General features: G+C 38.1%; 1 protein-coding gene across 1 annotated transcript in view; it reads right to left on the reverse strand.

The window, feature by feature from the left end:
- CC2D2B (coiled-coil and C2 domain containing 2B) overlaps nt 1-27,512 on the reverse strand; it is a 140,470-nt gene that overhangs the window by 11,983 nt on the left and 100,975 nt on the right. Inside the window, exons 21-28 of the mRNA XM_066354598.1 lie at nt 26,161-26,257; nt 25,248-25,357; nt 16,242-16,338; nt 10,245-10,343; nt 7,068-7,250; nt 6,710-6,907; nt 4,948-5,037; nt 1,421-1,534 (exon numbers count right to left, since the gene is read on the reverse strand). Of these exons, the coding sequence (XP_066210695.1) occupies nt 1,421-1,534; nt 4,948-5,037; nt 6,710-6,907; nt 7,068-7,250; nt 10,245-10,343; nt 16,242-16,338; nt 25,248-25,357; nt 26,161-26,257 (988 nt within the window). The remainder of the gene's footprint in view (nt 1-1,420; nt 1,535-4,947; nt 5,038-6,709; nt 6,908-7,067; nt 7,251-10,244; nt 10,344-16,241; nt 16,339-25,247; nt 25,358-26,160; nt 26,258-27,512) is intronic.

Below are 27,512 nucleotides of genomic sequence, written 5' to 3' on the forward strand. Positions count from 1 at the left end.
TACTGGGGAGACTTGGGGTGAGCATCACACAGAGCTAGGGAATAGAACGTGACATAAGGCTCTGTAAAAGCCAAGTGGGGTTGAAAAGCCATTAAATTAATTTTGAGGACAAGATTAAAAACTCTTTTGAGGAATAAAAGTCATATTATGATTTTTCTCTGCACATAGTTTTTGAAGTGCAAATGTTTCTTAGCAAGGAATAAAAATGTCAGGTAACAATAATAATGATTTTTTACCATTTACTGAGTATTTATGTACAAAAGGTACTCTATTCAGCATTCACACTAATTTTCTTGCTTTGATTCACTCTAAATTCTGTGCAGTAGGGATATTATTATGCTAATTTTTCAGATGAAAAATCGAAGGTTAAGAAGCTTGTCTAGGGCAGCAGTAAATGGCATTATTCCTGTTTTAGGAGGAGATAGCTGGAGCTCAGAGAAGTTAAAAAGGATGAGATCAGTTAGTAAATGCATTGCTAGGTTTTAAAACCCTCTCTGACTGACCCCCAAACCCATACTTTTAACACGGTGTTTTGTAGCCTGGTTTCCCTAATGCCAAAGCACTTGTTCTTTATCATTGCGTTCATCTCCTTTACAGTAAAGAGGCTTCACCTCAACCACAGGTCTAAAAGCAAACGTTTATTGAAATATTGTTCATTGCTGCCATCTAGTGGTTCTTAAAACTATAGCAGGCGATCGTATGGGGAAATGAACCATTAGGCTTTTAGCTCACAAGACTGATGGAAATAATAAACTATGTCAAGGAAATATAGAGAAATAAGCGATCATGAAAAGATAATATGAAACAAGACTGGAAATTTTGACACTGATAAAAATATTCAGATTGAAATAGAAACGGGAAGAAGACAGCTTTCTGGAAGTATGAATACACAAGTACATAAATTGTAAAAATTTCAGATAGGTTAACATGAATTTCTGGCCCACTCTTGTACAAGTAAAAACTGAGCAATGGAGAACAGGGAGAAGTATTTCTTATGGATTTTAAAATATAGCATTAGAAACATAAAGAGTATGGTGGCAATAGTGGTTAACAATCACAGCTACTACTGTAACTATTACTGCATCCACCACTGCCACCACCATTACTGAGCATTTACCATCAACCAATGCTCTTCTCAGTGCCACATATTTACTATGAAATTGAATATTTCTAGTAACCCCCTCAGGTAGTACTGTTATTAGTACTATTTTGCAGAGAAGAAAAACAAAAGGAAGTCATTCTTTACTTTGTAGAACTTTTGGTGAACCAACATTACTCTCACAACTAAATAATTGCTTGCACCAAAATTATTTAATTAGCTTGTGAAAAGATGGAAATTTGGGATTGAAGTATTTTAAACTTGTAGCTGATGGCTGATTATATTTGTTTACACTATTTAAATATTAACTCCAACACTTACTTCTAACATTGAGGTTCCCAGGAGGACCAAAGCTTTCTTTCCAAAATACAAAAAGAAATTACAGAGAAGTATGGCATGCTCCTCCTTATTTCCAATAGCCAAACTGATGCAGCGCTAAGGTAAAACAAAAGCAACAGTAAAAAAGGAGGTGAAGGTCCTGGCTGGTTGGCTCAGTGGTAGAGCATCGGCCCAGTGTGTGGAAGTCCCAGGTTTGATTCCTAGCCAGGGCATACAGGAGAAGTGCCTATCTGCTTCTCCACCCCTCCCCCCCTTTTTTCTCTCTATCTCTCTTCCCATCCTGCAGCCAAGGCTCCATAGGAGCAAAGTTGGCCCAGGAGCTGAGGATGGCTCCATGGCCTCTGCCGCAGGCACTAAAATAGCTCAGTTGCTGAGCAATGGAGCAACAGTCCCACATGGGCAGAGCATCGCCCCCTGGTGGGCATGCTGGGTGGATCCCGGTTGGGCGCATGCAGAAGTCTGTCTGACTGCCTCTCCACTTCTAACTTTGGAAAAATACAAAAAAAAAAAAAAAAAAAAAAAAAAAAAGAAAAAGAAATAAAAAGAAAAAAAAAGAAGGTGGTGGAGAGGAAGCTGAGAAGTGCAATGAATACTGGATGACTGCAAAGCCAAAAGCTCTGGCATCATTTGCCTGATAAAATGGCACCAGGGCATCAGGAGGAAACAGTAATTTAGAGCATAGGACTTACCTTTACTATGGGACACTTAATGTGGATACTGAAAAAGAGACCAAACAATTTATCATCTAAAATGGGACATTTTGTTTAGGATAAATATTAAACTGTCCTGGGCAAATAAGAGCATATGGATTGGTATTTTAAGAAAACTCATTTGATAGGAAATCATGTGTTTTTGGAGGGAGGGATCTTTTGGTCAATGGTGGTGTTACCTCTGTTCTGTACCAATACAGTGCTTTCAACTCAAAGAAAGAAAGAGATCTTAGTTGGAACCCAATCAGAAAAAAAGACTGAAACTTTTTCAACCCAAAAAGCTGAACAGCCGGGCTGGGTATAATCAAATACAGGGGTAAGCAAAAGTAGGTTTACAGTTGTAATACAAATAAATATTACAATCACTAATCCATAATATAAGAATAAACTCTGCCTACTCACAACTGTAAACCCATTTTTGCCCACCCTGTGTAAGGTGCCTAATTAAGCAGTTGTGTTATAGTAGGAGATAAGACACAGCAGAAGTGGTGGACTGGTGGTCTAGGATTTAGTTCTAGTTTATAGGTATGTTTTGTTTGGTCCCAGCATGTTTTTAAACAATTGGAAGATTCCATGATAAAACTTTGGATATGACCTCTCTTGAAAAATCAAAACATACATGGGACCAAATGTTTTTACAGCAAGTATCTGTTGTTGTTGAGTAGCAGCAGCAACATTTAGTTAGGATGTGTGCTTTCTAGTCCACTATAATACCCGAGAAAGGGCTGTGGTGGCCAGGGAGACTGGGGAGCAGGGAACCAGGAGATCATACAAGTGACTATTAACCAATCAGTATGAAAGCATTTAACAACTGATACAGACACATCAGTACACACTGGCTGAATGTGATGGTGAGGGATGGAGGCTAGGGCAGATGGTAACTTGGCTCTTCGGGAAGAAAAGTGAACGGAAGAGTAAAGGGCAGAATATAAGTTGTCTTCAATGTCAGGCCACTAGGTTCCCCTACCTGGATTTCATAAGAGGAAGGAATGGTTGAGAGTAGGTAACCAATACACTGAGTTCCAGAGGCTTTGCACCTGTTAGCCTTTAAAACTCTTACATGACACAGAGGAGGAAATTAAGCTCCAAAGAAACTAAACAACTTATCTTAGATCACACAGAGCTATGAAGTAGTTGAGGTAGGATTTGAAGCAAGGCTTTATTCCAAAGACTGTATGTTTGGTAGGAAAAATAACTTATGTCTTGTTACAATCTAATTAGTCACACACTCATGGGCATCCCATCCCCAAAAAGTTCATATCAATGGGCAGACACGTGCCAAGAGGAATCTTATACCTGTAGTAACCTCTCGGTTATGGGTAGTATTTGGAGTGGGGGGGGGTGGTGTCTCAGAAGTATTTGCCTGAATGGTTATTTTTAGTTATGTTAGAGACTATCTTTCAATGTTCTGAAGGATCATAATACATCTGAACACATTCTGATTAGTTCAAAGAGTCTCAGAAAAGTCCAGAGTTCATGACATCTCTTTGAGTTCTACCAGATTTGAATCACCGAATCACTAGAACAACGTGTTTGTGTCTCCCTTGTTCTTACTAATCAGAAGGCAGAGTAACCTACCTATGAAGTTAACCCTGTGTCTCCTAAATCCAATCAGCTCAAATCTAGCCTTCCATTCTAGATAAGCCCTAGGACTATTAGTTCCAGATGGAAAGTGTCTCTTACAGGCTCCCATCATACTAATATTTTTCAATTAAAAATATTTATGGAATGCTTGCAAAATTTAAAGCAGTGTACAAGTGATAAATATAAAAATAAAAGAGTCAAGTCTTCCTATTCGAGGAGATTAAACTTGAGATGTATGTGTATAGAATACGGGTGTTGGGTCAATATATAAGCAACTAAATATTATGTAAAGTGGAATGGAAGAAGTGCTCGAATTTGGGTTGCCAGATTTTGGGGAGAATAGATTGCTCAGTTAAATTTAAACTGCAAATAAACAAATATTTTAGTATAAATATGACCCAAATATTTCATTGTGCCTGTATTTTAGTTGGCAACCAATCTAAAGAGAACTTTAATCTATGTGCTAAGAAAGAGTACTGTAATACAAACTCTTCATTCAGATGTGGAGAGACTGGGATACCTGGGAAGTGGTGACATTTGCCCTAGACTTAAGGGTGTGACAAGCTACATGGTGACAAGCCATATTTCTCTCTGGAGATGGTCATAATATTATATTCCTAAAATTCCTATTTAATCAAAATATTGTGAGCTACCACTTATAACATTAACATTTTTTGTCTTTCAGAATTATTTCTGTGGATTGTTAATAGAACTGAAAATTATTTATTTAATTATATTTTTATATACTTTGTTTTTTTAGGTGAGAGGAGGATAGTGAGGCAGACTCCCACATGCGCCCTGACCAAGTTCCATCTGGCAACCTTATTAAGGCCGATGAATACCAACCTATTGTACTTTTAGTGCCTGAAGTTCATGCGCTCTAAAGGAGCTTCCCTCAGCACCTGGCCCACACTCAAACCAATTGAGCCACTGGCTGCAGGAGGAGAAGAGGGAAAGAAGGGGGAGAGGGAGAGAGAAGAAGCTGATAGTTGTTTCTCCAGTGTGCACTGACCAGAAATCAAACCTAGGACATCCATATCCTGGGCTGACCCTCTATCCACTGAGCCACCAGCCAATGCAAAGCTATTCAAACAAATTCTTTAAAATTATTAAGTTATCAAAGGCAATGTAATACATATTTTGAAAACAGGTTTTTTCAAAAAAAATAAAAGCAAGAAATATTATATATTTTAATTATAAAATGTAATTTGTTACCTCTGATGTCATCCATATATCAAAACCATCATTTTCATCCAGTGTATCAGGCATAACAGGAATCAAAGATACAAAGTGAGCAATGAGGTCCTAGAATAGTATTAAGTAACATTATTGAGAGCATACTATATGCCCATCAATGCTTTATATGCCATAATATTACATTTAGTATGTCCTATGAAGTATATGCCACTATTATTATTATTTTACAGAAGAGGCAGCAAGCTTAGAGTGCTAGGATAATTTGCCCAGTGTCACACAGCTAACATAATATAAACCCCAATCAACCTGACTCTAGAGCATGCCTCTTAACCATTACATTTCACTGTAATAAATTATTGAAATTTTAAACATGATACATTACATATATACTTTAAAATACAGTTGTTAAACTTAAAAAGAGATGTTGAAGAACAGCATAAGTTTGATTTAATTTGCTTTTAGGTTGAAAATCAGAACTACTTTTGTTAATATAAGCTGTTATGCACTATTGCTGAGGAAGATATTAGTATAGCTGCTTTCTCAAACAACAGAAATTATACTGTTAGTTCTTCCCCCCTAGGACTAGTGGCAAGAACTCAGGCTAAAGTAGGAAAAGAGAAAGGGATACAAATAAATAATGAGTTAACACAGAAAGTTCACTAACATCTTCACTAATTTACAATAGCCAGCATTTATGAGCTATTATGATCTCCTATGTTGTCACAGTTCACAGTCCTTAACAAGCAAAGGAACTAAGATTTGTGTGTGTGTGTGTGTGTGTAAATACAAATATTATCTTTGAAATAAATCTAAGAGCACTATTATCTCCTTGGACTTTGGTTGTCAGGAAGCAGGAAGGAAGAGACTCAGGATGAAAAGGCAACCTAAATTAAAAATTTTGATTTTGGTTGAAAGGGTCCAGTTAGGGGAGCTTCATAATGGACAAATAAATATTCTAAGGAGAGCCAAGTGACTGAATCAAACCTGAACAAATGAAAGGTATATGATTTTTCATAGATGCCCTTTAATCAAACCTTACTTTTTTCTTAAAGGGTAGATAGATATAACTCTGCTTTCATATTTTCCTTTCTCAAAGTGAAAGGACATATATCCTCTTTTAAATCTATAATGAATAAATCTTCATTTTATAAGTAATTAAAATTTAAATATGTGTCTATTTTGTCAGCTGGTAAATAAATAGGCATAGAGATAGGCATAGAGTCACATAGGGAAGGCGTAGGAAGTATTATATTGGCAGTTTACATAGAAAAACATAACACAGTTTTCTTCATTCCCACATACAATAAGAAGCAATCCTTAGAAGGACACAACCTCTTTAGGTTCAAAACTTTAGTATTCTGGAAGTCTAAGAAAAATTTACGTCATTTTTCAAAGTTTGATAGAAAAGTTATGAAGCCAGTATGGTCACATGAACCGGTGCAGTGACACTCTAGTTCAAGTGGGAAGAAAGATCTTCCGTCTGGGGCTCAGTAGGACACACTGTAACATAGATGGGTTTTTCTCTTAGGAAACTGAAGGCAAAACAATATTAGTAAGAAACTTATACTTGAAATTAATATTAAAAAATAAACAAATTAAAAAAAATAAACACGTTTAAAAATGTAAATTTAGAGTGATGAAAATGTTCTTAAAACTTACTATAGAGATGATTGCACAATTTTGTGAGAATAACTAAAAATCATTGAATTGTACACTTTAGATGGGTTAATTATATGGTATGTAAATTATATCTTAATAAAGCTTCTAAAATATAACTTACAAGTGTTGCATTAGAATCATGAAGAAATATATCCAGGAGTTGTTGAGGAGGATTTAATGCCTTGATGTACCTTGTTACTAAGATCTGTATCCCATCATCATTAAAAACAGTAGGTGTGATTCTTCGGTTGGGAAATACTGCCTTACAATTGTTTTTAAAAATCTGTGCTCTCTCCAAAACATCTGTTTGATCTGAAAACTAAAATCAAGTTTACATATTTTAACGTTGTACCATACTGTTCCCACAGGAAAATATCAAGAATCATTTTTTGCCAGCTTTGAAATGATTGTTATTGGTTTTTAAAATACTTTGCACTTCTTTGATAGTATATATAAAAATAATTCAATGTAAAACATACCTTGTCTAATTCTGGATTACAGATGACATATGATATTTGAGGTTCAATGGTAGCAAAAATATTTAAAAAGGTACATTGTTTTAAATCCTGCCCATTATAATCTTCTTTGGGAGCCATATAAGTCTTACTCCAAGTATATCCAAGCAAAACTTGTGGAATATTTACTTGGAATGTTCCATTAATCTGAAAGAATATATCAATATAATCAATTCTGCACGATGAAAATAAACATCAGTCAAATAGAGTGTAGCCTAGCTCAGTCTCAACAGGAAGAAACAGGCTTGCCTGGGTACATGCTGGTTCTACTACTATGTACTTGCACAAGGATGATCAAGTTTTTTCACAGTGATCAGTTCACGGGCACTCTTAACCTGTGAACCTGTCTAATGTGTACTATGCAAAGAGGGCAAGAGTAAGAATGGGATGAAATGAGGAAGTTAATGTACCAGAGTGATAAAAAAAAGAAAGAAATCTAAATGCTAAAAATCCAATGTTACATTTTTCACTGGGTTTAGAAAGAGACAAAAACTGTAACAGCAGGAAGGATAACCCTTAGGTCCACAGGTGGAGAAAGTGTGTGTGTGTGTGTGTGTGTGTGTGTGTGTGTGTGTGTGTGTGTGTTATAGCAAGGAGCTAGTTTACAATCATAATAACTAAAACTCATAGCTCATAGTTATTGAGCATTTACTATGTGCCAGGCACTGTGCCAAGTGCTTGATACATAGATCACATCATTTAAAGGGTAGATAGTGCTCTTCTCTCCATTTTGTAGATAAGGAAACTGAGACTCGGAGAATTTAAGTCATTTGTGCAAGATCACAACACAAGCGATGAGTAGTGGAGCCAGGATTACAACTCCGTTTTGGCCACCATTAAAGCTCACACTCTGAACTACCTCTCTATCCTGGAGTCTGGCCTGAGACTGAGAAACATCTGCAGGGATTTACAAATGTAGGAAGCCCAGTTCCTTCCAACAACTTAAATCTCTATTGCTCTTGATTTACAGCACTTATATTCGCAACATACTCCCTTACATCCTGTGATTGCATATTATGCAAACATTCCTACCCTCCTCCCTAATATCCATTCTCTTCTTATATCTTACCACGTTTTAGGTGGCAACATGACAGCCATGTAACGGTCAAGTCACATCAACAAAAAATAAGAAGTCTGCTGAAATTTTCTGGTGAAATGTCTGTTTTTCTAATATAGGCACTGCCCCCTTGTGCTTCACCCTGACTCCTGTCTGCAATGTGAATATGAAGTGAACAATTTGAAGTTATGAGGATAAAAGCCACATGATAGTACAGTGGAAGAGAAACACAAAAGTAGCTTGTATTCTTGAAGAAATTCTTGAGCACTGGCACCTAGACTTTGGGGGGGGGTATTTTTCTAAAGTGAGAAACGGGGAGACAGAGAGACAGACTCCGCATGCACCCGAGTGGGATCCACCCGGCATGCCGACTTAAGGGGCAAAGCACTGCCCATCTGGGGTGTTGCTCCATTGCAATGGGAGCCATTCTAGCGCCTGAGGTAGAGGCTATAGAGCCATCCTCAGCACCCAGGCCAACTTTGTTCCAATGGAGCCTTGGCTGTGGGAGCGGAAGAGAGAGACAGAGAGGAAGGGGGGGAGGGGGGGAGAAGCAGATGGCGCTTCTCCTGTGTGCCCTGGCTGGGAATCAAACCCGGGACTTCCACATGCTGGGCCAACCAGCCAGGGCTGGACTTCTTTTTAGGTGAAATAAATAGACCCCTTATATCAGTCATTGTTAGGTTTTCTGTGGAATACGATAGAATGCAGTATTAACTAATACACACATAAATGAGTCAAATACCCTCATTTGCTCGACAAACTCATCTTTAGGACTTGATTCAAAAGTTATCTCCTCTGTAAACACTTCCTTGATCTTTCATTCTCTTCCTCATTCCCTTTATCCACCCCAACCCCTCTGAACGACCCCTTTCCCCCCCCCCCTCTAAATAAAGAAGAGTAAGGTACTCCCTACTCTATCATTGTACCTATCTCACGCCCTATCTAAGTACATTATCAGGTTGTAATGAAATGTGATTTTTCTTCTATACACAGTGAACTCCATCAAGATAGATGACTCATTTCTGAATCTTCTATACTTGGCATAGCTCTATAAGTAACAGAGCCCAAAATGGAGTCTAGGCGGGAGTTTTTATATTTTGCAGGTCATATTGGCATATTTTGTTACATAACCCAACAGCATAGCCCTCTGGTGTTGGGGACCAAAAAAGCCAACAGGATTTTTAGAGTTTGGATATCTGGGGGACAGAGATGCTAAGAGCTGCCTGTAAGCTGACAGTCTGCCCAACCCCCCACCTCACCTGCCTGATTAAGTTGCAAAAGGCTGTTAAGCTGTAGTGCTGGAATGTATTTGCTCATCCTACCTCCCCTGTTCCCCGGAAAGACTGGAAGGAAGTTACTTCTTTGTGTAAGGTTGGGATGTTTGAATATGGTGGGGGTTTTTACACTTGGTGGTTTTCTTGAGTTGCCTTGGAAACGTAATTGATTTGCTAATTTCCACTTTGCCCAGTAAATAAAGGATGCAGTTTCTGGGAGCGGCCATGTTTTGCGGGCTGCTAGGCAGTAATAATTTACTGCTAGCAGGAGCTGTGAAACCCTCTCGAAACCCATCTTTTATAGTCTTTAATTCTTTACGTCTATTTTCATCAATTCCATACCGTTCCCGCTCCAGACCTGAATAAACTCGTCGCGGCTGGTCCACGGCACTCCAGGAGTATAACAGAGACAAGTACCAACCATCAGTTTTACCATTAATGATAAACAATGTTAAGAAGCTGAAGCTCCTGGAACCCATACTTACAAGACAACATCATTAATCAGAACATTTGTGAATCTGGTCCTCTAAACTATTATATGCAAATATAAATGTCATTTTAAAACCTAAGACTCCTGTCCCAGTTTTTATCAATATACACATTCAAGTTTTCAGAAATTTGTGGTGTATTTTGTTCTAGAGATAGCTAAAACCTTCAAACACTCCAATATCTCAATAGCTCTCAAATAAAAGATCACTCTAGCTGACCTAACAATCTGTCAATCACAGAATCAAATTCAGACACAATAAATGTTTCTATTGGCCAGAAGTAAAAACTTAAAATAATGAGCAAAGAATCATTTTCTATCACCTCAGATTGTTGCAGAAGTGTAGAGAAAGGGAAGACAATGGACCCAAGCCAATTCTTTCTTATATAAGAATGACCACTGCAGCTCCTAAAACAGTGAGCCTGTTAAAATAAAATTTTTTTATTATTTACTTTATATCATGTTACAAATAATTTCACAAACTTATAGGTGAATATAAAAAAAATCATCTCTTCCTTTTAAAAAGGAACCAAAGAGCTTGACTAGGCAGTGGTGCCGTGGATAGAGCGTCGGACTGGGACACGGAGGATCCAGGTTCAAAACCTTGAGGTCATCAGCTTGAGCGTGGGCTCATCTGGTTTGAGCAAGGCTCATCAGCTTGAGCCCAAAGTCGCTGGCTTGAGCAAGGGGTTACTCGTCTGCTGTAGCCCCCTGGTCAAGACACATATGAGAAAACAATCAATGAACAACTAAGGTGCTGCAACGAAGAATTGATTCTTCTCATATCTCTCCCTTCCAGTCTGTCTGTCCCTCTCTCTGTCTCTGTCACACAAAAAAGAAAGAAAGAAAGAAAGAAAGAAAGAAAGAAAGAAAGAAAGAAAGAAAGAAACCAGAGAATAAATAGAAAAAAATATATTTTTCTCACTGTTAAATTTCTTTAAAAAATAATTAACTACTGCCTGACCAGGCTGTGGCACAGTGAATAGAATGTCAGACTAGGATGCTGAGGACTCTGGTTTGAAGCCCCGAGGTCGCCAGCTTGAGTGCGGGCTCACTAGCTTGAGTGTGGGCTCACTGGCTTGCGCATAGAATCATAGACATGACCCCATGGATGCTGGCTTGAGCCCAGAGGTCACTGGATTGAAGCCTAAGGTCGCTGGCTTGAGCAAGGGGTCACTCACTCTGCTGTAGCTCCCCAGTCTAGGCACATATGAGAAAGCAATCAATGAACAACTAAAGAGACTAAGGAGCTACAACAAAGAATTGATGCTTTTCATCTCTCATTCTTCCTGTCTGTCTGTCCCTATCTGTCCTTCTCTCTCTCTGTCACACACACACACACACACACACACACACACACACACACACACACACAAAGATAATTGACTATCTAAAGCAAAATAATGACCTGTTGTGGAGTTTATGACATATGTATAACTATTTACATTTTTTTTGTATTTTTCTGAAGTGAGAAGTAGGGAGGCAGACAGACAGACAGACTTATGCATGCGCCCAAATGGGATCCCACTAGAGGGCGATGCCCACTAGAGGGCGATACTCTGCCCATCTGGGGCATTGCTCCATTGCAACTGTACCCATTCTAGCGCTTGAGGCAGAGGCCATGGTGCCATCCTCAGCACCTGGGCTAACTTTGTTCCAATGGAACCTTGGCTGGGGGAGGGGAAGAGAGAGATAGAGAGAAAGGAGAGGAGGGAAGAATGGAGTAGCAGATGGGTGCCTCACTTATGTGCCCTGGCTGGGAATCAAACCTGGGACTTCCATACACTGGGCTGATGCTCTATCACTGAGCCAACGAGCCAGGGCCACTATTTACATTTTTAATGTAACACTTTTATTGTAGTAGATATACTCAGTGCTGTGGCTATTTGTGTGTGTGGGGTTTTGTTTCTTTTTTGGGGGGTTCCATATAAATTCTTGAAATATTTGTTCTAGTTCTGTGAAATGTGCCATTGGTATCTTGATAGAAATTGCATTGAATCTATAGCTTGGTTTGGGTAACATGAACATTTTAATGATGTTAATTCTTCCTATCCATGAATATAGTATATGCTTCCACTTATTTGCATCTTCAGTTTCTTTGTTCAATGTCTTATAATTTTCCAAGTACGTGGTTTTTTACATCCTTGGTTAAATTTATTCCTAAGAAGTTTATTTTTTAAATGCAATTGTAAAGGGGATTATTTTATTCCTTTTTTTTTTCTTTTTAATTTTTCCCTTGACTTGAGGGGTGGGGGGACGGGAGAATCATCAACTCATTGTTCCACTTAGTTGTTCCATCTTGTTGTGTACTCATTTATTGCTTCTCATAGGTGCTGTGGCTAGGGATTGAACCCGTGACCTCTGTGTGCTAGGACAACACTTTATCCATTGAGCCATACGGCCAGAGCCTGGGATTGTTTCTTAGTTTCCCTGATAGTTCATTATTGGAGTATATAAATGCAACTGATTTCTGGATATTTATTTTGTATCGTGCTACTTTACTGAATTCAAGTATCAGTTCTAGTAGGTTTTTGGTAGAATCTTTAGGGTTCTCTATATACAGTATCATGTTATCTGCAAATAATGACAGTTTTACTTCTTCCTTTCCAATTTGGATGCCTTTTATTTCTTCTTCTTGTCTGATTGCTGTGGCAAGGACTTCCAGTACCATGCTGAATAAGAGTGGTGAGAGCAGACATTCCTGTCTTGTTCCCCATCTTAAGGGAAACACTTGTAGTTTTTGCCCATTTTGATTTTGGCTGTGGGTTTGTCATATATGGTCTTTATTACATTGAGGTATGTTTCCTCTATTCCTATTTTGCTGAGAGTTTTTATCATAAATGAGTGCTCAATTTTATTGAATGCTTTTTCTGGATCTATTGATATGATCATGTGATTTTTTTTTTAAGTGAGAGGAAGGGATATAGTGATACAGACTCCTGCATGTGCCCCGACTGGGATCCTCCTGGCAACCCCTGTCTGGGGCCAATGCTAGAAGTAATAGAGCTATATTTAGTGCCTGAGGCCGACATATTCAGATCAACTGAACCATCATTAGCGCCCAGGGCCAATGCTAGAACCAGTTGAGTCACTGACTGTGAGAAGAGAAGAGAGAGAAAAGTGGGAGAGAGGGGGGGAGAGAAACCGATGGTTGCTTCTGTGTGGCCTGACTGGGAGTCATACCTGGGACATCCATATGCCAGGCTCACACTCTATCCACTAAGCCAACCAGCCATGGCTGATCATGTGATTTTATTCTTTATTTTGTTTAGGTGGTATATCACATTTGTTGGTTTGCAAATATTATACCAATCTTGCATTCTTGGAATAAGTCCCACTTGATCATAGAGTATGACTTTTGTAATGTATTGCTGTAATGGTTTGCTAATAATTTTTTTTTGAAGATTTTAGCATCTATGTTCAATCAGGGATATTGACCTATAATTTCTTTTTTTGTAGTGTCTTTATCAGGTTTTGGAATTAGGATAATGCTGGCCTCATAAAATAAGCTTGGGAGTCTTGCCTCTTCTTTTTTATTTATTTATTGATTTTAGAGAGAGAGGGGAGGAGAGAGAGAGAGAGAGAATGAGGGAAACATCAATTTGTTGTACCACTTATTTATGCATTTAGTGGTTGATTCTCATACATGCCTTGACTGGGGATCAAATCCGCAACCTTAGCATATCAGGATGATGCTCTAATCAGTTGAGCTACCTGGCCATAGCCCTCCTCTTGAATTTTTTTTTTGAACACTTTGAGAAGGATAGGTGTTAGATCTACTTTGAATGTTTGCTAAAACTCACCTGTGAAACCATCCAGTCCAACACTCTGGACTATCATTATTTTTGTTTGTTGGAAGTTCTTTGATTACTGTTTCAATTTCATTAGTTGCAGCTGGTCTATTCAGATTTTCTGATTCTTCCTTATTCAGTTTTGGAGGACTGTATGTTTGTAGGAATATATATGTTCCATCCAGATTGTCCAATTTGTTGGCATGTAGTTGCTGTTCATAATACTTTATTATCTTTTGTATTTCTTTGGTGTCAGATGTTACTTCTCTTTCATTTCTGATTTTATTTATTTGGGTCCTCTCTCTCTATTTTACTTGATGAGTTTGGTTAAAGGTTTGTCAATCTTGTTTATCTTTTCTATGAACCAGTTCTTGGTTTCACTGATATTTTGTATTATTTGTTTTTAGGCTCTATTTTGTTTATTTCTGCTTTGATCTTTATTATTTCCTTCCCCCTGCTCATTTTGGGCTTTGTTTGTTGTTCTTTTTCAAGTTACTTTAAGTGTAAAGTTGGATTGTTTATTTGAGATTTTTCTTGCTTCTAGAGGTAGGCCTGTAATGCTATGAATTTTCCTCTTAGGACCTATTTTGCTGTGTCTTATTTTGGGTTGTTGTGTTTTCATTTCATTTGTTTTATATCTTTTTATTTGTTCCTTGATCTCATTGTTAACCAATTCATTTGTTTAGTAACGTGTTATTTAGCTTCTATGTCTTTGTGTGCTTTTTCAATATTTTTCTTGTGATTGATTTCTAGTTTCACATCATTATGATCAGAGCAGATGCTTGATATGATTACAATCTTCTTAAATACATTTAAACTTGTTTTGTGACCTAAAATGTGGTCTATCCTAAATAATGTTCTATGTGTACTTGGAAAGAATGTATATTCTCTGAAATGCTCTGAAGATATCAATTAAAACCAGCTGATTTAATGTATCATTTAAGGCTGCCATTTTCTTGTTGATTTTCTGTCTGAAAGATCTATTCATTGATGACAATGGTGTGTTAAAATCCACTACTGTTACTGTATTTCTGTCTATCTCTCCCTTTATATCCATCAAGGTTTGTTTTATGTATTTAAGTGCTCCTACATTTGGTGAGTAAATGTTTACAAGGGTTATAGCCTTTTGTTTGATTGCTCCCTTTATCATTAGGTAGTGTCCTTCTTTGTCTCTTGCTACATAGCCTTTCTTTTAAAGTCTATTTTGTCAGCTATATGTACTGTTGTTTTATTCACTTCCATTTGTATGAAATATCTTTTTCCATCCATTTACTCTTAATCTGTGTGTATCTTTCATTAGGAGGTGGGTCTCTTGTAGACAGCATATATATATAGGTCTTTTTTTTATCCATTTAGCTACCCTATGTCTTTTGATTGAAGCATTTAAGCAATTTGCATTTAAAGTGATTATTGATAGGCACATATTTATTGCCATTTTATTCTTCTGTGTTCCTCTGTTTTTGTTTTTCCTCCTCCTCTTCTTCTACTACTTAAAGAAAACCATTTAACATTTCTTGAAATACTAGTTTGGTGGTAACAAACTTTTTAAACTTTTTCTTGCCTGGTCAAACCAATCATTGCAATAATTCACTTTTGAGAAAGAAAGTCTGTAAGGCATTCTTTTGGTTTACTAAGCTGTGCTCTTTATCAGTTAGATCATCAGAAAACTATACTCAGTTAAACTCCTTGGAGAATAGCCATTATCAAATTACTGTTTAATATTTTTCCTTCAGGTTTTATTAAGAGTTGATAGAAACTGTTTTAATATGTTTATGTCTGTATCTCTTGGATTGGGAAACATTGCCATTATGTTTCTCAGTAGTTCTCATAGAAAGTTCATTCATGAATCATACTTCAAGGTCTAATTCAACTTCTCTGAGCCTGATCCCCAATCCCTCCATATAGAATAGTGTTCAATAATGTTGCCATAGAATTTGATAGACATGTATATTAAAGCCTTTACGCAGAACACTAAGAGAGATGGTATAATGGATATGCATCCTTATACTTTTAGTGCCCACTTCAGTTGGAAAGAAACTAACATTTATTTTAGAGCTTGCAAAGGCAGTAGGCACTATGTTAGGAACTTTCATATATCTATGAGGAAGACATTTAGTCATTTAAAATTTTTGGTTGACTAGAACTGGCTTTTAGGAACCATGTGGTCTTTTTTATAGAAGTGGTATATTTTCTTTGATCAGACAGGAATAAATGTATAAGCCATTTTTGCTTATCTTTCTATCTTGGCTACCAGGAAGCTCACGTTTTAATGTAATGTTTATTTGCAGAAACCTACTTCTCCCAAATTCTTGGCATATTTACCCATCTTCCTCCTATATATAATTTATGATCTCTACTATTTTTGAACTGACTTGTCAAATGTCTGATTTTATTTCAAGCTGCCCCAAATCCTTTTGAGAAAATGTTAGAAATAGATATTGCATCTAAAAGCAAATTTACAAATATGTTACTAGACTTCATTCAGTCTGACCTTAGAATTATTTCAACATTTTAATTATTGTACTTTACCTCATGTTCTTCAATAAACATTTCATCAAAAATGTTGATATATATGTTATCTTTTATTTTGGATAAACTTGATAAGCTATAATCATGTCCTGGTGAACTGTAAATAAGAAAAATATATTTAAATGCTTAACTTATTTTATAAGAGTATTATTCATAAAGGACTATAAAATTACTTGTGTTCTTTTCTGTTATAATGTGTAAGCTAAGAAAAATCTGTGTGCTTTGAAGACAACTACTATCTTTCATTAAAGCTAGTATGTGCTTTGTAATTTATCTTATTTATTTCTTAGATAACTTGAGTAAAGAACAAAAATGTTTAAATGTCAAGCAGAAAGACTTTCTACTAAAGGTATTCATGGCAAACAAATTCTCTGGAGTCTGGTACATTAAGATTTTCCAACTATCTTAAATTCTGCTAGTTTCTGCTAGTTCACACATATAAAAACTGCTCTTATGCTCTCAGCTAAGAGTTTATTCTCTTTCCCACATTTATTTTCTCCAATCAGAACTGAGATAGCAGAATGCATTTAATTTTGCAAGCTGTCTGCTGATGGCTTACTTGACCAGATAATTTTGGGAGGTAGCTGAAAGAATTCTGTAGTATATCACAAGCAATGAACTTTCACTCTCAGCTCCAGCTTCTGCATAGAATCCCCACCAAACTTCTAGCAGTCCAGAGAAGGTAATGCCACCAGCAAGTGACAGAGCTCTAATGGGAACCCAATTTGGACTGCCTTTAAAGGCCAGGCTCTTTTTGTTACCAACTGCCACTGATGTTATTTGTTGAAGCTTGTTGCTTTAAAAAGCAGCTACTATTTTAAAGGCTTTCCAATAGTTTGTATAACTTTCTGAGACCTATGGACACAGTAACAAATGTTAGTTTAGTTTAGAAAAAAGTTGAGTTTAGAGAATAATTTTAAAGTTGAAGTTCCTTGATATTTTAAGTGATAAGCTGACTTTCCTACCCTATTCCTTCAACAGTTTCCTTTCCTGTTGAATGTCTAAGACACGACAGGGGAGACAATGTGGATTTACTACACTATGCTAGCAGGAGAGATGATAACCATCATCCTCAAGACATTTTTGAGTGATTCAACTTAGTATGTATATCCTTTAAATCACTAAAGCCCTACATTATCTTGCAACTTTATCCAAAACTTTCCTCAAATTTCACAATTTCTCCTCCAAAGTAGAACTAACAAGGCTAATTACTATTTACTATTTATTTATTATTACTTCCTACTCCATTTGTATGTGGTTTTTATTCATTAAAATGTCACATGGATAAGGGAATAGAGAGCTCTCATATCTGAAACAATGAAAAGTGGTAGCTGAATGGTTTTGCTTTAGCTGAACCCTCTGATTAACTTGGTTGTACTCTAAATGCACAACCAAGAGGCTTATTTCATTGCTATAATTTCAAGAATATAAATACTCTATAGCCTTATTTGCTTTAGTTCACTTATAAGTTTATTTATCTTATTGACTATTTTATGTTATCCTAAGTTCATTTATTTAATGTAGTATATTTCTGATGTCTAAATTAACATGCCAAATATTTCAACACATATAATCACATTTTATGCTTTTATAAACTTTTTAAACAAATAAACTTTTATATATTAATAAGTTAAGCCCTGGCCGGTTGGCTCAGCGGTAGAGCGTCGGCCTAGCGTGCGGAGGACCCGGGTTCGATTCCCGGCCAGGGCACACAGGAGAAGCGCCCATTTGCTTCTCCACCCCTCCGCCGCGCTTTCCTCTCTGTCTCTCTCTTCCCCTCCCTCAGCCAAGGCTCCATTGGAGCAAAGATGGTCCGGGCGCTGGGGATGGCTCCTTGGCCTCTGCCTCAGGCGCTAGAGTGGCTCTGGTCGCAACATGGCGACGCCCAGGATGGGCAGAGCATCGCCCCCTGGTGGGCAGAGCTTCGCCCCTGGTGGGCGTGCCGGGTGGATCCCGGTTGGGCGCATGCGGGAGTCTGTCTGACTGTCTCTCCCTGTTTCCAACTTCATAAAAATGAAAAAAAAAAAAGTTAATATTATACAATATAATAGAATTGATTTCCCTTCATATACAAAGAGTAAAAAAAGATCCGGTAAGCAGATATCAGAGAACAAGGCAAAATAAGAAGTATGAGGTCCAGACAAGCAACCAGATTACAAGAACTGTTTAAAACCCTGGCCAAAGACTGAAAACACCATTGAGCTTATGTTGAATCTGGAAGAATAGACTTGATTTCTGCTACAAGGAGAAGTACCCATAGCACCTAATTTAGCAAAATTCCAAGATATACTGGTCTATTTTTTTTTTTCTCCCAAGCTGAAATAATGACATCAACCGGGTCTTTCTCTTATTACAAATCCTGGTTAGGGTCCAGAGGTTTTCAGTTTGGTAGCTGGGATGTGAATATTCATATAGTACAGACAATTTCCTTCAGTGGGATAGGTAGGCGGATTCTGTCAAAACTCTTCAGCAAGGAAGGACTGGGGAAAGTACTTGTGGTTGGTAATTCTGTGTTCCCACAGCTTGCATATGTTCCCTCAAGGCTGTTAGTTTGAAAGAGATTGAATGCCAGTTGGCTCAGCGGTAGAGCGTTGGCCTGGCGTGCAGGAGTCCTGGGTTCGATTCCCGGCCAGGGCACACAGGAGAAGCACCCATCTGCTTCTCCACCCCTCCCCCTCTCCTTCCTCTCTGTCTCTCTCTTCCCCTCCCGTAGCCGAGGCTCCATTGGAGCAAAGTTTGCATGGGCGCTGAGGATGGCTCTGTGGCCTCTGCCTCAGGCGCTAGAATGGCTCTGGATGCAACAGAGCGACGCCCCAGAGGGGCAGAACATCGCCCCCTGGTGGGCATGCCAGGTGGATCCCGGTCGGGCGCATGCGGGAGTCTGTCTGACAGCCTCCCCGTTTCCAGCTTCAAAAAAAATTAAAAAAAAAAAAAAAAAAAAAGAAAGTGACTGAATGACTATATAATTTTCTGGCTAGAGCCTATAGCCAGGACCTTATTTGCATAATCTTCTAGGAAAGTCAGTACCTGGAAGTTGTAAGCATAGATAGACTGTTTCATCCTGGGAATCAAGACCCACTTACAAAGAGCCAAGGTCAAGAACACAAATGCTGGAGGGAAAAGCAACACTAGAAGCCCAAGGTCCAGGAGACCATGAGGTTGGCATTCAACCAGGAGAAATTCAGGAGTTAAAAAGTCAGTGATGCCATCATGGAACCATGCTAGTAGTGAGGAAACACATGATCTGCAGAAAAGATTTGGAGGAGAAGAGGGAAAGGGTACCAGGAAAAGAGAAAGGACTTTGATAATAAATGTAGTTAATAGTCCCTTATAAACCTTTCACCCCAGTAAGAACTAAAGGTATATAGGAAACGACAACTGAAAACTGCAAATTGAGTTTAGAGAATAATTTTAAGCTCTGTATTTTAAATTTGTCTTCATTTTTTTATTCAGTGAGAGGAGGGGAAGCAGAGACAGACTCCTGCATGTGCCTGACCAGATCTACCTGGCAAGCTCACTAGGGGGCAATGTTCTACCCATCTGAGGCCCTTGCTCTGTTGCAACCCAAGCCATTTTTTAGCACCTGAGGTGGAGGCCATGGAGCCATCCTCAGTGCCTGGGGCCAACTTGCTCTAATTGAACCTTGGCTGCAGGAGGGGAAGAGAGAGAGAGAAGCGAGAGAGAGGAGGGGTAGAGAAGCAGAAGGGTGCTTTTCCTATGTGCCCTGACCAGGAATCAAACCTGGGACATCCACATGCTGGGCTGATGCTCTACTACTGAGCCAACTGGCCAGGGCCTCAAATTTGACTTGATCTGTGTACTTTATTTCCAATAACAAAAACCTATTTCTATAGCTATAGCATAAAATATGAATCTTGAGAAAGAAGATCAAAGCTGAAGACATCACAGTTCCTGATTTCAAACTATATCTCAAAGTTATAGTAATCAAAACAGTATGTATAAATACTGGTATACATAATACTGGTACTGGTATAAATACAGGCATAAAGACCAATGTCTCAGAATAGAGAGCCCAGATATAAATCCTACATCTACAACAGGTCAATAGGAATACACAATGAGAAAAGGACAGTTTCTTCAACAAATGGTGTCAGTAAAATTACCTACATGCAAAAGAATCAAATTAGACCCTTATCTTAAACCAAACACAAAAATCAGTTCAAAATGGATTAAAGGCTTAAAATGGAATACCTAATACTGTAAATATCCTAGAAGAAAACACAGTAGAAAGGTTTCATGACATTGGCAATGACTTTATGGATATAATACCAAAGCATGGATAACAAAAGCAAAAGTAAACAAAGTGAAGCTACATCAAACTATAATCTTCTGCACAGAAAAGGAAGCAACCAACAGAGTGAAAAGTAACCTATAGCATGGAAGAGAATGTTTTCAAACAATATATACTGTAATATATATAAATTATTATAAAATAAAAGTATAAGAAACACATACAACTCAATAATAAAAAAGCAAACAATCTGGTTTTTAAATGTGCTAAAATTTGAATAGATATTTTCGAAAGAAGACATACAAGCCTGACCAGGCGGTGGTGCAGTGGATAGAGACTGAGACACAGAGGAGCCAGGTTTGAAACCCTGAGGTCATCAACTTGAGTGCGGGCTCATCCAACTTGAGCACAGGTTCACCAGCTTGAGTGTGGGGTCACTGGCTTGAGCGTAGGATCATAGACATGACCCCATGGTTGCTGCCTTGAGCCCAAGGGTCACTGGCTTGAAGCCCAAGGTTGCTGGCTTGAGCAAAGTGTCACTCCCTTTGCTGAAGCCCCCCAATCAAGGCACATATGAGAAAGCAATCAATGAAAAACTAAGGAGCTTCAATGAAGAATTGATGCTTCTCATCTCTCTCCCTTCCTCTCTGTCCCTATCTGTCCTTCTCTCAGACTCTCTCTCTGTCTCTGTCAAAAAATAAATAAATAAAAAAGAAGACACACAAATGGCCAACAGGTGTAGGAAAAAATGCTCAATAATTGCTAACTAATAATAAAATGTTCACTAATCATCAAGAAAAATGAAAATAAAAACAATGAGTTATCACCTCACACTTGTTAAGGTGACTATTATCCAAAAAACAAAAGATAACAAGTGTTGGTGAAGATGTGGAAAATTGGCACCTTTTTACACTGTTGGTAGAAATGCAGCCTGACCTGCGGTGGCGCAGTGGATAAAGCATCGACCTGGAATGCTGAGGTTGCTGGTTCAAAACCCTAGGCTTGCCTGGTCAAGGCACATATGGGAGTTGAAGCTTCCTGCTCCTCCCCCCCTTCTCTCTCTCTCTCTCTCCCCCCTCTAAAAAATGAATAAATAAATAAAAATAATTTAAAAAAAAAAGAAATGCAAAATAGTGCAGCTGCTATGGAAAGAATACCGAGGTTTCTCAATATGATCCAGTAATCCCACTTTTGGGTATCCAAGAGAATTGAACCAGGACCTCAAAGAAATGCAGCACTATTCACAATAGTCAAGATATGGAAACATCTTAATATCTGTTGACAAGTGAGTGGATAACAAATAAAAAGAGGAATGGAATGGAATATAATTCATCATCATAAAAAAAAAGAAGGAAATTCTATAGGATGTGACACTGACGACTCTTGAGGACATGAATGTTATGCAAAATGAACCAGTTACAGAAAGACTAATACTTCCTAATTCCACTTATATAAAGCATCTAAAATAATCAAATTCATAAAATTAAAGAGTAGCCAGGGTGAGGTGGGGAACGGGAAGTTACTAATTAACAGGTATAACATTTCAGGCAAGCAAGATGAGTAAACTCTAGAGATCTGCTGTACAACCCTGTCCTACTGTCAACAATAATATATTGTACACTTAAAGTATATTAAGAAGGTGAATTCCCATTCACATTAAGTGTTCTTTCCACATTAACAAATAAGTCAGTAGACTTTAAATAAAGCAATACCCTCTGTAATACTGGCTTACGTGATTGTGCGGCACGCAAGTTGAAAATCTGCGGGCAGGCTGGAGGCCCACAGAAAAGTTGCACTCCAAGTCTGAAGGCAGTGTGCTGGCAGAATTCCCTCTTCCTAAGGGAAGGTAATTCTTTTTTTATTAAGCCTTCAACTGATTGGACGAGGCTCACCCATGTTACACACACATACACACAACCTATTGCTTCTGTTTCTCTAGAGAACCTTGACTAATGCAATTTAATTCTGGAAAAGCCAAAACTATGGAGGCAGTAAAACTATCAATGTTTGCAGAGGTTCCAGGGGAAAGATAAAGGGATGAAGAAATGAAGCGCAGGGCATTTTTAGGGCAGTGAAACTAAACTGTATGATATTATAGTGGTGGATACATGTTGTCATACATTTGTCAAAATCCATAGAATGTACAACACAAAGAGTAAAGCTTAGTGGGAATTGTGGACTTTGCTTGATAATGATGTGTCAATATTAGTCCATCAGTTGTAACAAATGTACACATTGATGCTGAGGGGGGCTGTATGTGTGTGTTGTGGGGAGAGGACATGTGGAAATTATCTGTATTTCCCTCTCAATTTTACTGAGCCTAAACTTCCCTAAATAATAAAGTTTATTGAGTATTTAAATTTTTTATTATTTATTAATTTTAGAGAAGGGAGAGAGAAACATTGATTTGCTGCTCCATCCATCCATACATTCATTGGTTGACTTTTGCATGTGCCCCAACTGGAGACTGAACCTGCAACCCTGGTGCATCAGGATGACACTCCAGCCAACTGAACTACCTGACCAGGGTCCCTATTGATATATTTTTTTATATAATTTTATTTTTTTAATGAGGCGACATCAATAAATCAGGATACATATATTCAAAGATAACAAGTCCAGGTTATCTTGTCGTTCAATTATGTTACATACCCATCACCCAAAGTCAGATTGTCCTCTGTCACCTTCTATCTAGTTTTCTTTGTGCCCCTCCCCCTCCCCCTTTCCATCTCCCTTTCCCCCCTCCCCCCCGTAACCACCACACTCTTCCTATTGATATTTTTTAATGTGTAAAAAAAGAAACCCAATCTCATTAGAAATCATGGAATGTAAGTTAAACCACAATGAGAATATCATTTTAGATTCATCACATTAGAAAAAAATAATTTTTAAAATACAAAATATTATTGATGATGTAGCACAATAGGAACTTTTATATACTGCTGTTGGGAGCAAATTTCAGTATAACTACTTTAGAAAACAGTTTGGTATTATCTAGTAAAGTTGAAGCTGAATTCAACTATAACCTAGCAATACCACTCCTAAACATATGTCCTAGCAGGGGTCTCCAAACTTTTTACACAGGGGTCCAGTTCACTGTCCCTCAGACCATTGGAGGGCTGCCAAATACAGTGCTCCTCTCACTGACCACCAATGAAAGAAGTGCCCCTTCCAGAAGTGCAGTGGGGGCTGGATAAATGGCCTCAGGGGGCCGCATTGCGGCCCGCGGGCCGTAGTTTGGGGACGCCTGTTAGAGCAAAGGTTTTCAAAAAGTCCCCTGACTAGTAGTATCAGTAACACCTGGAAACTTGTTAGAAATGGAATTATCAGGCCCTACACTAGACCTACTGAATTAGGAACTATGGAGGTGGGCCCAGAAATGTTTTAAGAAACTATACAGGTGATTTCTAGATCACAACAAAGTTTGAGAGCTACTGTCTTGCAAAGAAACTCTTGCATGTGTGCTCCAGAAGACAGTAGAAGAATGTTTAGAGCAACATTATTGCAATAGCAAAACATTAAAAGAAGCCAAGTGTGGGCCCTGGCCAGGATGCTCAGTGGATAAAGTGTTGTTCTAGCACATCAAGGTCACAGGTTCAATCCCTGCTCAGGCCACCTACGAGAAGCAATCAATGAGTACTCAACTAAATGGAAACTAAGTGGAACAAGTTGATTCTTCTCTCTCTCTCTCTCTCCCCCTTCCCCCATCATCCCTCCCTCTCAATCAGTGGGAACATTTTAAAAATAAACTTTAAAAAAATAAGTGTGTATCAACAGGAGAAAGTATTATATAAATAAACTCTGTCATTTTAATACAGTGGAATACTATGTAGATGTGAAAAGGAGGGAAGGAAGGAAAGAAGGAAGAGAGGAAGGCAGGAAGGCAGGAAGGAAGGGGGAGGGAAGGAGGAAGGAAGGAAGGAAGAGAGGGGGAGGGAGGGAGGGAGGAAGGAAAAGGAGGATAAGGAGAGAGGGAGGAAGAACTATAAATATAAACATGGATAAATATCTCAAAATAACTAAGAGTAAAGAAACAAGATTGCAAAAGATGATTCAATTTATATAAAGATGAAAAACATCCAGAAGTAAATAATACATATGGATAAATACCTATGATCTAAAATCATAAGGGAAGAGAGGCAATGACAAACACAAATTCATGGTTGTTACATCGGGGGGGGGGGAGAGCAGGGGGTACAATTAGATGTTGGCATGAAGGGGCTTTCAAAAGTATTTGTAATATCTACTCTTTAAGCTGGAAAGTAGATATGTAAGTATTCATTTTATTATTTTTCCTCAGAACTTACAATTATATATACATTATATAGTAATATCTATGTAAGAAATATTTCATAACTTAAAAGCTTAAAAAGCAAAGCCTATCTCAATCATTTTTTTTTTATGTGAGAGGAGGGGAGATAGTGAGACAGACTCCCACATGCTCCTGACCAGGGTTCTTTCAGCAACCCCAGTCTGGGCCAGAATCTCAAATCAAATAAACTATCCTCAGTGCCCAGGGGCAACACCCAAACCAACTAAGCCACTGGCTGTGGGAGGGAGAGAGAAGGGGGAAAGGGAAGGAGAGAGACGCAGATAGTCGTTTCTCCTGTGTGCCCTGAATGGGAATCAAACCCAGGATGTCTATATCCTGGGCCGACACCCTACCCACTGAGCAAACCACCCAGGGTCTCAAACATTATTTTTAATAATGCTGTTCTTTTTTTAAGAAAGAGAAAAAATGGACTCCAACTTACACAAAGTCTACTTTAATTTCTTCATTCCAGCATGGATAAGATCCATTTGCAGTACTGGTTTGGTATGCAGTGTTTTGAAAGGAAACTTCCACAAAAGGGTGTACAGTATTCTGAAACATGTAATAAACACTGACTAAATTTTTGTAATATTTTATACAGTTAATAAAAGACAGAAGGATAGAAAATTACTTGGTTACTGGCTGACAACTGGATGGCTTACTTTTTCTAGATTTTCAAACAACCCTTATTCACTCATTCATTTAATAACCCATTTGTTGGTCCTATTCAATATTAGATACTTTTCTAGGATCTAAAGATAAATGTAACTTTCCCTTATAGATTGTATAGTCTATTAGGGGAAAATAAACAGCTAAACAAATAATTGCAATGAAATGTTAGAAATAAAATAAAAATATATTCCAGGTACAACAGTTACTCAGGAGAGGGAATAATTAATTTGCTGGGGGTGAGGACAAGAGCTTCACAGAGAAAACAATGCTTGAGCTCGAGCTTAGAAACATTAAGCAGTAATGTGGCCAATAATACAGAGCTGTGTGGAGGCCATGGCAGACAAAAGAAAGGGCATATACACAGTCTTTGTAGAACCAGTGGTATATGATACTGCTGCTGGGCGAAAAGAGATGTGATGTTGCTGACTGATGGGTAAGGGCCAGATCATTACAGATTTTTGTAGGCATTCTAGGGAACTTATACCTTTTTCTATAGATCCTGAGAGCAGGGGAGCAGGGAATTAAATGGTTAGAATTACATTTTATAAAGAGCACCTTCATTATGGAAAGTAAACTCGAAGCACAACAGATTAGAGATGGAAAGACCAATTAGGAGCCAGCTGCACTCCAGGGCAAATATAATCAAAAACTGCACTTTATAAAAGTGCTTACTTAACGCTTACCGCATTTAAGATCACATCTGAGGCTACCGATTTGATTGTTTCTTTATGTCTCAGACGGGATACGGATGATTTCAAATAAGTAGGTATATCCAAGGCTCTTCAGGAAAAACAATAGGGAGACAGATACATGCTTCAATTAGTTTTGTTTTTGTATTTTTTAACTGAGAGACAGACAGGAAGGGAGAGAGACAAGAAGCATCAGCTCATAGCTGTGCCACCTTAGTTCATTAACTGCTTTCTCATATATGCCTTGACAGGGCAGGGTTGGGGAGCTCCAGCCCAGCCAGTGACCCCTTGCTCAAACCAGCAACTTTGGGCTCAAGCCAGAGACCTTTGGGCTCAAGCCAGAGACCATGGGGTCATGTCTATGATCCCATGCTCAAGCTGGTGAGCCTGTGCTCCAGATGAGCCCACACTCAAGCCGGTGACCTCAACATCTGGAACTTGATGCTCTATCCACTGCGCCACTGCCTGGTCAGTCTCAGTTAGTTTTAATATTAGTTTTAGTGGGAATGGCAGAATTTGCCTATGCTTATGGACATATATAATCTAATTACCCTGGATTTTACAGACTTTGCTTTGGATTTTCATATTGTAATGGTTAGAACTAAACATCTGATAATCACTGCTCTGAAAGAGTGGCTCCAAATTCTGAAATATGGGTTGGATTCAGTCTATGATAAAGTTTTCCTTAGTAAAGGAGAAAAATAAAGCAAATGATACTTTAAGATGAGACCCTTCCTATTTCTGGTATTGAAACATTCTTTCCTTTACAAATTGATGATTACAGAGCATGGCAGTGATTTTATTGTGTCATATCACAAGCAACCTTTGAAATGTGCATTTGTTTTGAGAATATCAATTCTATTAAATAAATAAGGTTGGATATAAAAATAGGCAAAACGTTTAAAAGGTTTTAACTATAGATTAGTAGCTAAGTAAGCAAAATACTTGTTTTTCATATACAAAATTAATAGGATCTAGTAAACAGACGATACACAAGTAGAGCACATGCATGTTAAACAAAGAGAGCTATGCTTAATATTCCTGAGGTTCCTAGCTACACAATAGCCATATATGAACCATACACGAAACCAAATAGATGAGAGACGCTCGACATTTAAGATGCACTAAATACACATGAATATTTAATATTTACAATGTCTTAATTTGGTATTAATCAGCTGTGATACCCATTCTGGTTCCACATATCCTCTGCACAAGAAACACAAATAAAACCCCTGAGTGCCTGCAGAAGAGATGGGTAACATCCGACGTATGCAGAAGTCATCTAAAATGAGAAGTCTCACACAAAGGCTACTCTCTCCAGTGTTTTAGTTCCAATACTGAGT

This window comes from Saccopteryx leptura, chromosome 13 (genome assembly GCF_036850995.1).
Source record: "Saccopteryx leptura isolate mSacLep1 chromosome 13, mSacLep1_pri_phased_curated, whole genome shotgun sequence".
Classification (NCBI taxonomy): Eukaryota; Metazoa; Chordata; class Mammalia; order Chiroptera; family Emballonuridae; genus Saccopteryx; species Saccopteryx leptura.